This window comes from Aethalodelphis obliquidens, unplaced genomic scaffold, assembly GCF_003676395.1.
Source record: "Aethalodelphis obliquidens isolate GAN/ISIS:26980383/991018 unplaced genomic scaffold, ASM367639v1 scaffold18, whole genome shotgun sequence".
NCBI classification, from domain to species: domain Eukaryota; kingdom Metazoa; phylum Chordata; class Mammalia; order Artiodactyla; family Delphinidae; genus Aethalodelphis; species Aethalodelphis obliquidens.
In genome coordinates this window covers 10,660,529-10,672,142 of record NW_020837962.1, presented here as the reverse complement: position 1 = coordinate 10,672,142, position 11,614 = coordinate 10,660,529, and the positions used below count along the sequence as shown (strand labels likewise).

At 45.0% G+C, this 11,614-nt stretch overlaps 1 protein-coding gene across 1 annotated transcript in view; it reads left to right on the top strand.

Moving 5' to 3' along the window:
- The window catches only part of IFT38 (intraflagellar transport 38), a 29,712-nt gene extending 19,121 nt beyond the window's left edge, over positions 1–10,591 (top strand). The window contains exons 8-11 of the mRNA XM_027118358.1: positions 3,428–3,696; positions 6,148–6,203; positions 6,485–6,541; positions 9,533–10,591. Coding sequence (XP_026974159.1) covers positions 3,428–3,696; positions 6,148–6,203; positions 6,485–6,541; positions 9,533–9,679 — 529 coding nt within the window. The 3' untranslated portion in view covers positions 9,680–10,591. The remainder of the gene's footprint in view (positions 1–3,427; positions 3,697–6,147; positions 6,204–6,484; positions 6,542–9,532) is intronic.
- Positions 10,592–11,614: the final 1,023 nt, after the last annotated feature.

Genomic DNA, 11,614 nt, shown 5'->3' with positions numbered 1-11,614 from the left:
TGTCTTGTTCCTTCATCTGGTACATAGCCCTCTGCCTTTTCATCTTGTCTGTCTTTCTGTGAATGTGGTTTTTGTTCCACAGGCTGCAGGGCTGTAGTTCTTGCTTCTGCTGTCTGCCCTCTGGTGGGTGAGGCTATCTCAGAGGCTTGTGCAAGTTTCCTGATGGGAGGGACTGGTGGTGGGTAGAGCTGGCTGTTGCTCTGGTAGGCAGAGCTCAGTAAAACTTGTGTGCTGATGGGTGGGGCTGGGTTCCCTCCCTGTTGGTTGTTTGGCCTGAGGCGCCCCGACCCTGGAGCCTACCTGGGCTCTTTGGTGGGGCTAATGTTTACTCTGGGAGGGCTCACACCAAGGAGTACTTCCCAGAACTTCTGCTGCCAGTGTCCTTGTCCTCACGGAGAGACACAGCCACCCCCCGCCTCTGCAGGAGACCCTCCAACACTAGCAGGTAGGTCTGGTTCAGTCTCTTATGGGGTCACTGCTCCTTCCCCTGGGTCCCGATGTGCACACTACTTTGTGTGTGCCCTCTAAGAGTGGAGTCTCTGTTTCCTCCAGTCCTGTCGAAGTCCTGCAATGAAATCTCGCTTGCCTTCAAAGTCTGAATCTCTGGGAATTCCTCCTCCCGTTGCTGTACTCACAGGTTGGGAAGCCTGACATGGGGCTCAGAACCTTCACTCCAGTGGGTGGACTTCTGTGGTATCCGTGTTCTCCAGTCTGTGAGTCAGCCACCCAGCAATTATGGGATTTGATTTTATTTTGTGTATTTATCTTTATTTTTGGCTCCATTGGGTGTTCGTTGCTGCGCACGGGCTCTCTCTAGTTGCGGTGAGCGGGGAGCTACTCTTCATTGTGGTGCGCGGGTTTCTCATTGCAGTGGCCTCTCTTGTCGCGGAGCACAGGCTCTAGGTGCACGGGCTCAGCATTTGTGGCTCGCGGGCTCTACAGCGCAGGCTCAGTAGTTGTGGCGCACGGGCTTAGTTGCTCCGCAGCATGTGGAATCTTCCCGCACCAGGGCTTGAACCCGTGTCCCCTGCCTTGGCAGGTGGGTTCCTAACCACTGTGCTGCCGGGGAAGCCCCTGATTTTATTTTGATTGCATCCCTCCTGCCATCTCACTGTGGCTTTTCCTTTGTCTTTGGATGTGGGGTATCTTTTTTGGTGAGTTCCTGTGTCTTCCTGTTGATGATTGTTCAGCAGTTAGTTGTGATTCCAGTGCTCTTGCAGGAGGGAGTGAGAGCACATCCTTCTACTCTGCCAACTTGAACCAGTCTCCTATCGGTTACTTATTAAAATGACATTTTAGATATATTGGGTTAAATAAAACATTATTAAAATTATTTCACCTGTTTTTGCTTTAATGTAGTTAGTAGAAAATTTTAAATTGCATCTGGGCCTGGCATATTTCTATTGGACAGTGTTGATCTAAAAGGAGAAACTTACAAAGTTTAAGTTTAAGTGTGTATGAAGTATATTTCATTGTGTTTTTTTGTTTTTTTTTTTTTTTTTGGTGGTTCGCGGGCCTCTCCCGTTGCGGAGCACAGGCTCCGGACGCGCAGGCCCAGCGGCCATGGCCCACGGGCCCAGCCGTTCCGCGGCACGTGGGATCCTCCCGGACTGGGGCACGAACCCGTGTCCCCTGCAATGACAGGCGGACTCTCAACCACTGCACCACCAGGGAAGCCCTTCATTGTGGTTCTGATTTGAATTTCTCTGATAGCCGATGAAATGGCGCATCTTTTCATCTGCTTATTGGCTGTCTGTATATCTTCTTTGGAGAGATCTATTCAAGCCCTTTGCAGATTTTTAAATTGGGTTTTCCTTTTATTGTTGACTTATATATTCTAGATACTAGACCCTTATATATGATTTCTGATTTGCAAATATTTTCTGTCATTCTCTGGACTGTCTTTTCACTTTCTTGATGCTGTCCTTTGCTGTACAAAGTTTTAATGAAGTACAGTTTATCAGTTTTTTTCTTTGTTGCTTGTGCTTTTAGTGCCATATTTAAGAAACTGCTGAATTCAAGGTCACCAAGGTTTACCCCTCTGTTTTCCTTCTAGGAGTTTTATAGTTTTAACTCTTACATTTAGGTCTCTGACCCATTTTGAGTTAATCCTTGTATATTAACTCATTCTTTTGTGTGTGGCTGTCCATTTGTCCCAGCACTACTTTTTGGAAAGTCTATTATTTTCCTGTTGAATCATCCCGGCACCCTAGTTGGCCATCCTCATTTTAACGTGTCACTGACAACTCGGTGATTTCGGTGTCAGCGTGTATTAACTTTAGTTTACATGCTTGGTCCTCAGTCTATTGCTGTGACTTGTCAGAAGAAATCGTACTGAGCCCAAGGTACCTGTATTAATGTTGGTTTAAAATTCATGATATCATTTGCTTTATATTGCATGGGGTGAGGATTTAATGTCATAATTTTCCTGGAGGAAGTAAAAAAACTAATCTGAAGAGTGATTTCACTTTGTGGTCATTAATTTGTGTTAATATCTAGTTAATATCTAATCACATTCTCTGTAACAGCTTTTATAAGGTGGTAGTTGTCAGCTTGATTGTACTGAAGTCCTTACAGGATGCCCTTATTGACACTTTCTCCAGCTCCCAGCTTTGCCCCTTCGTGCTGTAGAGTACAGCTCTTCTCTCCAGGGCTAAAGGAAGCAGGAAACTTTCCCTCAGTGCCCAGCTAGATGCAGCTGCCATTTCATTACTCTCTTACAGCAGGAGTTACACAAAGCATTTTTGTAGATGAACAATTACTCTACTTCCAAACTGTCTTAAGAGTCAGTGATGAGAACAGCAACTGCATTCTTCCAGTTCCATCCTTCTAAAACCTCTGTCACTCTCTGGGCACAGAGCAGTTGGGCTGGGCAGTGAAAGTTTTTTCTCCCCACTGTGGAAACTCTCCTTTTGTAGGTTTACATTAGGAAATGTTCAACCTGCACAAGACTCCAGAGGAGTATTTAAGAAATTAATGTAAAAGCCCATTGCACTGAGAATGACCTTTCTTTACCTTTATAATGAGTTTTCTCCAGTAAGGAATATCACGAGCACCAATTTTCGTTGCCAGTCACCAGGTAGCTATCTTTCCCAGGCAGCCCAAACAGGCCCTTCCTGGCCCATCTCCCTCTTGCCTCCAGGCTTGTTCTGGTGCAGTTGCTGACCATTTCAGTGGGCTCCACTTTCCTCGTGTTATCTTCAAGGAGCTTGAGTTCTGGTAACATGGCCTAAGACTGAACAGAGAATGGTTTTTTTCCCCCGACTAACGAAGAACTCCAGCTACCTTGACAGCTGGCTAGTCAAATTTTTAGTTTTACATACTGGAATAATGTTTCTAACTGATATAACTGACCCACTTTTTTCTTGCTTTGGAAAATTGTTTATAAAAAAACTAGCCTATGGTTGTTTGCATTAACTCTTCACTAAGTATCTACAGGCAACTCCCAAGAGCCTTGTAAAATCAAATGCATCAAAAGAAAGGCTCAGGAGCACAGATGGCTTTTGACAAGAGCCTTACTGGACAGAAGCTGTTTTAGAGGCAATGACGGAGCTGCCCTTTTGTTTTGCCTACTTGTGTCGCTGCCAGGTAATGATGACTCCGACATTGACATCCAGGAGGACGATGAATCCGACAGTGAACTAGAAGAGAGACGGCTGTCCAAGCCACGGACAGCTATGGAGGCGCTCTTGCAAGGTACCACAGTGGCTCTTGCTTGCCCTCCGCCCCATGCCCTGTCACAGGAAATGGCGGCCGGGATTGGGTCAGGGCTGCTTGGTTTCGAGGCCCATAAGCACACTGCCCTGTTGTTCATCAGGATTTGGCTCTTAAACTGGTCAGTGGTCATCTTTGCTGCTAATACTCTTACCTTTGGCCCCAAGAATAACCAGTCTTATTTATGGTTTGGTACTTCTCACAGAGGCCACATAACACACTGCCTCTGCTGATCAGCTGAATTCTGCCCGTTGTGGGTCCAAACTGCTCTCAGTGCAGTTACATCCCTTATGGTCAGAGAATTAATGCACAAATAAGGGACTTACATGAGCATCTGTACTGTTAAAAAAAACGTTCTTCTGGGAATTCCCTGGCGGTCCAGTAGTTAGGACTGTGTGCTCCCACTGCAGGGGGCACAGGTTTGATCACTGGCCAAGGAACTAAGATCCCCCATGCTGTGAGGTGTGGCCAAAAAAAAAAAAAAAGGTTCTTCTAGTTTCTACCTTCTTACTGCAAAAGATTCAAGCAATAACATATGTGGAGCAAATGTGGGTGCTCCCCTGGGGTCTTCCTCATGTCCCACACCCTCACCTACAGGGATCATGGCCAGTGGCTTGGAGTGTGTCCTTCCAAATTACCTTTCCACACATTTACAAGTGTGTGCTCGTGAGTGCGCACACACACTCAGATGTGGACACAAAGATCACCTGAAACATTTTTTAACCTAAATGGGACCAGATTGTGTGTGGTTCTGTACTTGCTTTTTAAAATTATTATTAAATATACTGGAACCTTTTCCATGTCAGTAAAATATAAATCTGCTTCATTCTTTCTGACAGCTGCATAGTATTCCATCCTGTGGCTGTACCCATAATTTATTTGGGCATTCCATATTGATATATATTTAAGTATTTCCACTCTTGCCTTTGTATGTACATCTTTCCGCATATGTGCAAGTGTTTTTTTAGGTTGCATCATTAAAAATGGAATTCTTAGGTCAAAGGTTATATAAATTGTTATTTTGATAGATACTAAATTGCCCTATATTTGCCTATAAAGCATTTCTACTACCTGTTAATTTTTGGAACAAAATTGCATTTTTATGTATATAATACTTCTAAGTCGTAAATCATCTTTATTGTTTTATATTAACTTCTATATTAACTGCTTTCTCTTATACATTTCATTTTTTTATAGGATAATTAGATGCTCTGATTCCTTTCTCTTCCTTTTATTTTTTAAGAGCTTCATGATATAAATAGAGGTTAGAGGTTATGACTCCCATTCTGCAGATGGGGGCCAAGGCTCTAAAAAGGTATGGAATTGGCTCAATAGAACATAGTAAGGGCACTGGTTTCCTAAATTCTCCTGCTGACCACTCAGCCTGCAGAAGTAAAATCACAGGGTTCGTTTCCAAAAACTACAAATAAGTTCTTCAAACAACACAAGAGTTGCATTTTATCTGACCAAGGGAGCGTGTCCATAAACAGCTCTTGATGGCCATCTCCAGGCCTGCCCTGAATGAGCTCCTCTGAGCTGCCTTCGCTGCCTTTCTTCTGAGGCCTGGCCCTGGCGTCACCGGTGGCTGTTTTTCAGCCTTCGGGTATGTGCAGCTCTCTGCCTTCACCCAGCAAGGATGGCTCCTGAGTTTTTGCAGAAGTCTCATCTAGAAAACATTGACTTCCAGAGGAGGAGGGGAGAATCACATAGATAATGATGGTGTTTTGAAGGATAAATTAATGTGATACTTAAATTTTTTTTACTGTTTGGAGCTCAGACATAGATTCAAGTACAAGTGGCACTGGCCCATAAAAGGAGAATATATTTCTTTTTTCAACAGAGAGCACATCTATTCTATTGCATGTATACTAATAATGGGATTCAGTGATTTTTACCTAAAATATTTACAGGATGCATATTTATTTTTCTGATTTATGATTTGTGCTTATATTTTAATGCCCTTTTCCTCTTTTTCAAAGTGGAAATGCAGAAAATCTGTTACTGTCACAGTTCTGATTAGCTGGATGCTACTGAAGTCAGTTTTTTGTTTTTATTTTTTTTTAAGTATTTATTTACTTATTTTATGTATTTGGCTGTGCCGGGTCTTAGTTGCAGCACGTGGGATCATCGTTGCCTCGTATGGGATCTTTATTTGTGGCATGCAGGATCTTTAGTTTTGGCATGCATGTGGGATCAAGTTCCCTGACCAGGGATTGAACCCAGGCCACCTGCACTGGGAGCGTGGAACCTTAACCACTGGACCACCAGGAAAGTACCTACTTAAGTCCGTTTTTTTTTTTTTTTCTTAAGTCAGTTTTTTAATGTGATTCTTCTTTTTCCCAGTTTTCTAAAGGAAAGCAAATCTTGAAGGCCGTTTCCTGTCCTGTATCCTACAAGGTTTTCATACTCTCTTCATGCTTTTGTTCTCCTCAGGACGACCCAGCAAACGCGTTGTGGGCACAATGCAAGGTGGAGACTCGGACGACGATGTGAGTCCCGACCAGCTCCCTGAGCTGTCCTGGTCTTGGCCGTCTTGGGCCAGCCTCATAGGCTAGTTTGGCCGAGAAGCTAAGTGTATCTGACCAGTTTAGCGCGAGGTGCTGCTTCTCAGCCCGGCCTTTTGTTGGGTTTGTGGCAGAGTTCGACCTCCCAAGGAGCTAGACTCTCTTCTTTGCTAGTTGTTGGCTCATTTCTTTTCTTTTCAAATGAACGTGCTTGCCCTACTTTTTTTTTTTCTTCTCATTGTTCTTTCCATTCTCGCTTTCCAAAGATGGAAGCAGCACCAGCTCTCTTAGGTAAATGCAAGACTTCCAGCTCCAAGAAACAGGTTGGTTTTCTTTTTCACCTCCATTTGTGTGTGTGTGAGCCACTTACGGTCAGCAGAGAGCCTTCCCCAAGAGTGATACCTTGTGTCTGGGGCAAGAAGCCACTCACATGGGTTCCACAGTGAGTGGTGAAGTTACCTAGAGGTCCCTGTGCTAATGAGGAGGCGGGGTGAACACTGAGCCAAGAGACAAGGAAGGTTATCAGGCCCCTGAACTGTAACCTAGAAGAGAAGGGATTCTGCTGAGGGCTGGGATCAAGACCAGGCTTTTCTTCAGCTCCATTCTGGGGAGGGAACCTGAAAGGCAGGCTGTCTTGAGACCAGGGCCCGGAGTGTGACATCACGTTGCTGATGCCTTGAGCACTGTTGAGTGGATAACTGACTGGGAAACCAATGGAATGGGGAACCAAGGCATCCTTGCTGGGGTCCAGTTATTGGGGCCGCACTGTCCATCGATCTGGGCTTGCCTTCTTTGTTGAGTCCCTGGCAGGGCTGTGAGGCCCAAGAGGCAAAGGTGACTGGACTGATGGAGATCACAGACTTCCCATCAGGCTGAATGCCATGTGTGTTTGGAGCACGGCACTAGTACATGCACATAGCGTGGGCTGATATTCTTGTACAAACAGTTACATTTATTAGGTACCAATGGTGAATACTTTTAGAGAAATTCACAGGAGAGGAGAGGTCACTCAGATTTGCTGGGCAAGATGCACAGAGAAGATAGGGCCTTGAATTCATAGAAGACAGTCTGTAGAGAAGCAGAGAGACTACCTCCAAAATTTTTTTAACAAAGTAGGGGATGGATGGCTAAATAGCTTCTATCCATCCATCTTACCCATCTGAGACAGAATTAGGGAAAGTCTGGTGTGGAAACTCATGACACTGGCCTCTTTTCTTATGATTTGCTTGATCATTTGTATAGCTTTCTACTTTTCTGAGTAAATGCCTTATTTGTAGCTTAAAATCTCCTCTGTGCCTGTTGCCCCTTATTTATCTCAAGGAGGCTGTTTCCACACATCCCCCTGGGCTTGTCCTTCACCTGTTCACTCATTCACTTGCCGGGTCCTTGTTGAGTGCCTGTTACGTACCAAGCACTGTTAGGGGTTAGGGGAATACAGCAGTGAACAGAACAAAGCCCCTGCCTTCTTGAGGCTTACATTCCAACGGTCATCAAGCAGATACATCAGGGGTCATGGTGATAAGAAAAATAAAGCAGGTTTAGGGGACAGAGTGACAGGGATGAGGGAGGAGGTCGATGTCTTCTGATTGGTCAGGGAAGGTCTCTGATTAGGTGACATTGGGCAGGGGGCTGAATGGCAGGAGGAAGGTGATGCTGCAGTAGGGCAGTGAGGCCTAGGAAACATGGTTCCTGAATTCGAGGGCCGGAGGCGACAGCGTGACTGGGAGTGAGTGAGCTGGGGCAGGAGCAGCAGGAGAGGCAGCAGGAGCAGCAGGAGAGGCAGCAGGGGCCACGCACAGCTTTGCAGGATGTGAGGAGGGCTTGTGCTCTCTGAGTGCAGCGGGGAGGTGCTGGAGACCCAGGAGAGCTGACCTGAGTTTCAGAGGAACCAGGTTGGGGGCATTTGCAGGGGTCTAGTTCAGAGTGAGGGTGGCGGTAGCAGCAGACTGGTGAGAAGTGGTCAGGTTCTGGATGTTTCTAAGGTGAGAACCATTAGGTTTTGTTAATTGGACATGAGGTGTTAGAGAAAGAGAGAAATGCCCTGGTTGTGGCTTAATTGGCTGAAAGCATAGTTTTCATTTCCTGAGGGGGGCAGACCTGAGGCAGGGACTTGAGAGCAGATCAAGAGTCTGGTTTTGGACATTCTCAGTGTGAGCTGCCTGCTAGATGTCCACATGCTGGTGTTGAGGACTTCAAGGGTCAGGTCTGAGCTGGAGATTGAATTTGGTGGAGCCACCCAAAGACCACCATGAGGATAGATGTGATTTTTTGGGGAGAGAGAGTAGAAAGGGAAGAGAGGAGGCCCAAGGCCGACCCTGTATTGCAGAGGTCAGGGCGAGGAAGCAGGTCAGGCAAGCTCTATGGAGAAGACAAGGAAGTGAGATGGGGCGAGCACCTGAGAGGAGGGGGCCTGGAGCACAGGAAGGGGGTTCTGGGGGAGGAGGAGCAGTCCTGTGTCAGATGCAGCCATGGGTCAAACAGGAGGATGGAGAATTACCCATAGGATCTGAGTCCATTGAACGTTTCAGTCTTGGGGGACTTGGGGGGAGGGGTGAGAGCCTGGCTAGTGGGTGCTTAGAGGGCAGCGAGAGGGGAGCCAGCAGGGATAGCGTGAGTGCAAGCTCGTTCTGGGGGTTTGCTGTGAGGCCACAGGAGAACAGGGCAGAGTAGCTGCAGAGGAAGGTGGGGTTACATTTTAGCGTTTTTTATTTTGTGTTTTTAAGAAGAAGGAGATTGCAGCATGTATGTGTGCAGGTGGGAATGGTCTATATAGAGTGACTGACCATCCTGGTTTACGTCCTGGATACAGGACTTGCAGTATGAAAAAGCTGGTTGAGTTGGTCACCCTCATCTAGATGATGAAAGAGAGAATGTCTTTTATTTTGCTCCTTACACCCGTTTCCTGAGTGGCTTTCCATCCAAAAGCCCAAATAAGCAACCCCCACCAAGCCCCTGCCCTTCTTGCTGTCCACAGGTGGGTCTCTGGGCCTCCAGTGAGCTTCCGTGCACATCCAGTGGTGCTCCTGAGACGGCGGCGGGAAAGCCACCTTGCAGCTCCAGCCTTGGCTTGCCCGTTGGTGTTTGAGGGTTACTGGTTGGAAGACACATTTATATATGTATTTCAGCCAGCAATATATAGACACTGGCCCCATTCTTATGCCCCCACAGCCTGACTGCTACTCTGGCAAGCTCTTCCTTCATGTGGGTGTTGCTGGTTATTGAGCAACTAGTAAAAAAGCAAGGTAGGGTCTCTGCTGACATGATGTCAGTAGCAGGATGGGACTCTCAGCTGTATTTGCTGTCTTTTCTTGTAGGAAGACTCAGAGGACAGTGAGATTGACATGGAGGATGATGAAGACGATGACGATTTGGAGGACGAGAGCATTGCTCTCTCACCAGCTAAGCCCAGTCAAAGAGTCCGGAAACCTGAGCCCCTGGATGAGAGTGACAATGACTTCTGACCTTCTTGCCAAGGGACCCAGGCAGACTAAAACCCTCAGATTTGTAGGTAAAGGGGAAATTAAAGGGTCAGAAGGAAATAGGCATTTTGTTGGATAAGCCAGCAGGACTCATTGTTAATGAAGTAAAACCTGTTTCCGCTTTAGCCTCCTGTGTGTTACTCTACACACTCCAAAGCTTAAACAAGAACCGGAGCAAACCCCAAAGATGATTTTTTTTCCCTTATCTATCTCCTAAAACTTGGGAAATGCACGTGTTCTTAGTGATTCACATCCACAGGACAAAACCTTGAGAAATAACAGCCAACGCTGTGTAAGTCTTGCTCGTTATTTTTGTCATACTTTTCCTCTAAAAGTCAGCCGGACCTTCGAGTCCAGACCTGGGGCTAGAACTGGGCACAGGACTCATTTCAGGAGCTGTGTGGGAGTGTCTGACTATTCATCGCATACAGTTCAGAATGTTTATTTTAGATCAGCTTTTGATTCTAGCCTTTATTTTCTTTCTTCTGCATGCTCACGATACCAAGCTTTAAATGTATTTTACTAAAATTGTCTGAAGGAAAGTCAGCTGACTCAGACGAAAACTAGCTTTCCTTGAAAATCAGGCAACAGATCGATGCTCCAGATCATACACACTCCATTTTCTCTCAGAAGGCTGACATTCCTCCTTAGGAAGGAGCAAATTAAGGACAAAGTTTTGGTACGGATTCATGTTTCTGACCTAAAAAAATAAACCAGAATTGAATTTGATAGAATAGCACTAGAATTTCCCTTCTGTGAAAGGAGAAGTGACAGATAGGTGGAGTTTGGTTTTGTCTTGTTAATATGGAAAGCACAGAGGAGTTTTCATTGATTTCACTTATAAAGTCAGACGACTTGTGAAGTTCTTGCTTAATAAATTTATTTAATACCATATTTTTATATTATTGTTTTATTTGAAAGTATAATTATTTATTTGTACCATAACATATAGATACTTATTTAAGAAGAGTTCATGGGTTATTATATTACATGTGAATTTCAGGAGACTATGTGACAGTTATTTCTATGTTTGCTTTTTTCTCTGTCTTTCCCTCAGTTTTACATAAGAGATTACCCCCTTTTTATAAAAAAACATTCAGCATTCAGTTAATTCACCAGTAATTTGAGATGTGCCATCTTTGAAACGATAAGCTAACGGGGAAGAGGTGTATCGGGTGCCACATTACCTCCTCAGATGCCGTGGCTTTTAAGGCACAAGAGAGTCATTGCATCTCCTTGGATGACATAGCTTTGGTTTACCTGAGTCTGACCTGACTTTTATTTTAAAAAACAAAAATTGTATTTCTGTTTCCCTTATGTGATGCTTTCTTCTAATGGGCATTAACATGGGAGCCCAACCCAAACCACAGATAACACGTCCATAGGTGGAGGCAAGAGCTGCAGCGGCTAGTCATTGTCTCACCTGCTTCTTGTCATCCCTCATCCCTTGATTAACTGACTTTGTGCAGAGTCTTGCGTGGTCTGATGTTTCCTTACTTGAGCAGCATCTTTCAACAAAGGAGCTTCAAGTATGGATCCTAATTATTAATGTACTTCTGTTGCTCTGACAGATCTGGGAGTCAGATGTGTGCAGGGGCCTTACAATTTGGTGTCATTTGGTTTTGGTCAAGCAGCAGAGCAGACTCAGGCCCCAGAGAAGATTGTGTGATTAGGTCAATGAAAAACTAGCTTTTAGGTCATTGCTGACGGCTTTTTTTGTTTTTTTGCTGTGTAATCAAAGGACCTCTTAAAATGCTTTAAAATACATGTATTGGCAGAAAATGTAAAGGAACTTTTTAAGTCCTCAGTTTTTATTGGTGGGGATAACCATCGAGGATGTCCATTGGGAATTCTGAAGAACTGTTTCCCTTTTATCTGGGGCAGGAAGAAGAAATACAAGATCTCTTTCACTAGTAT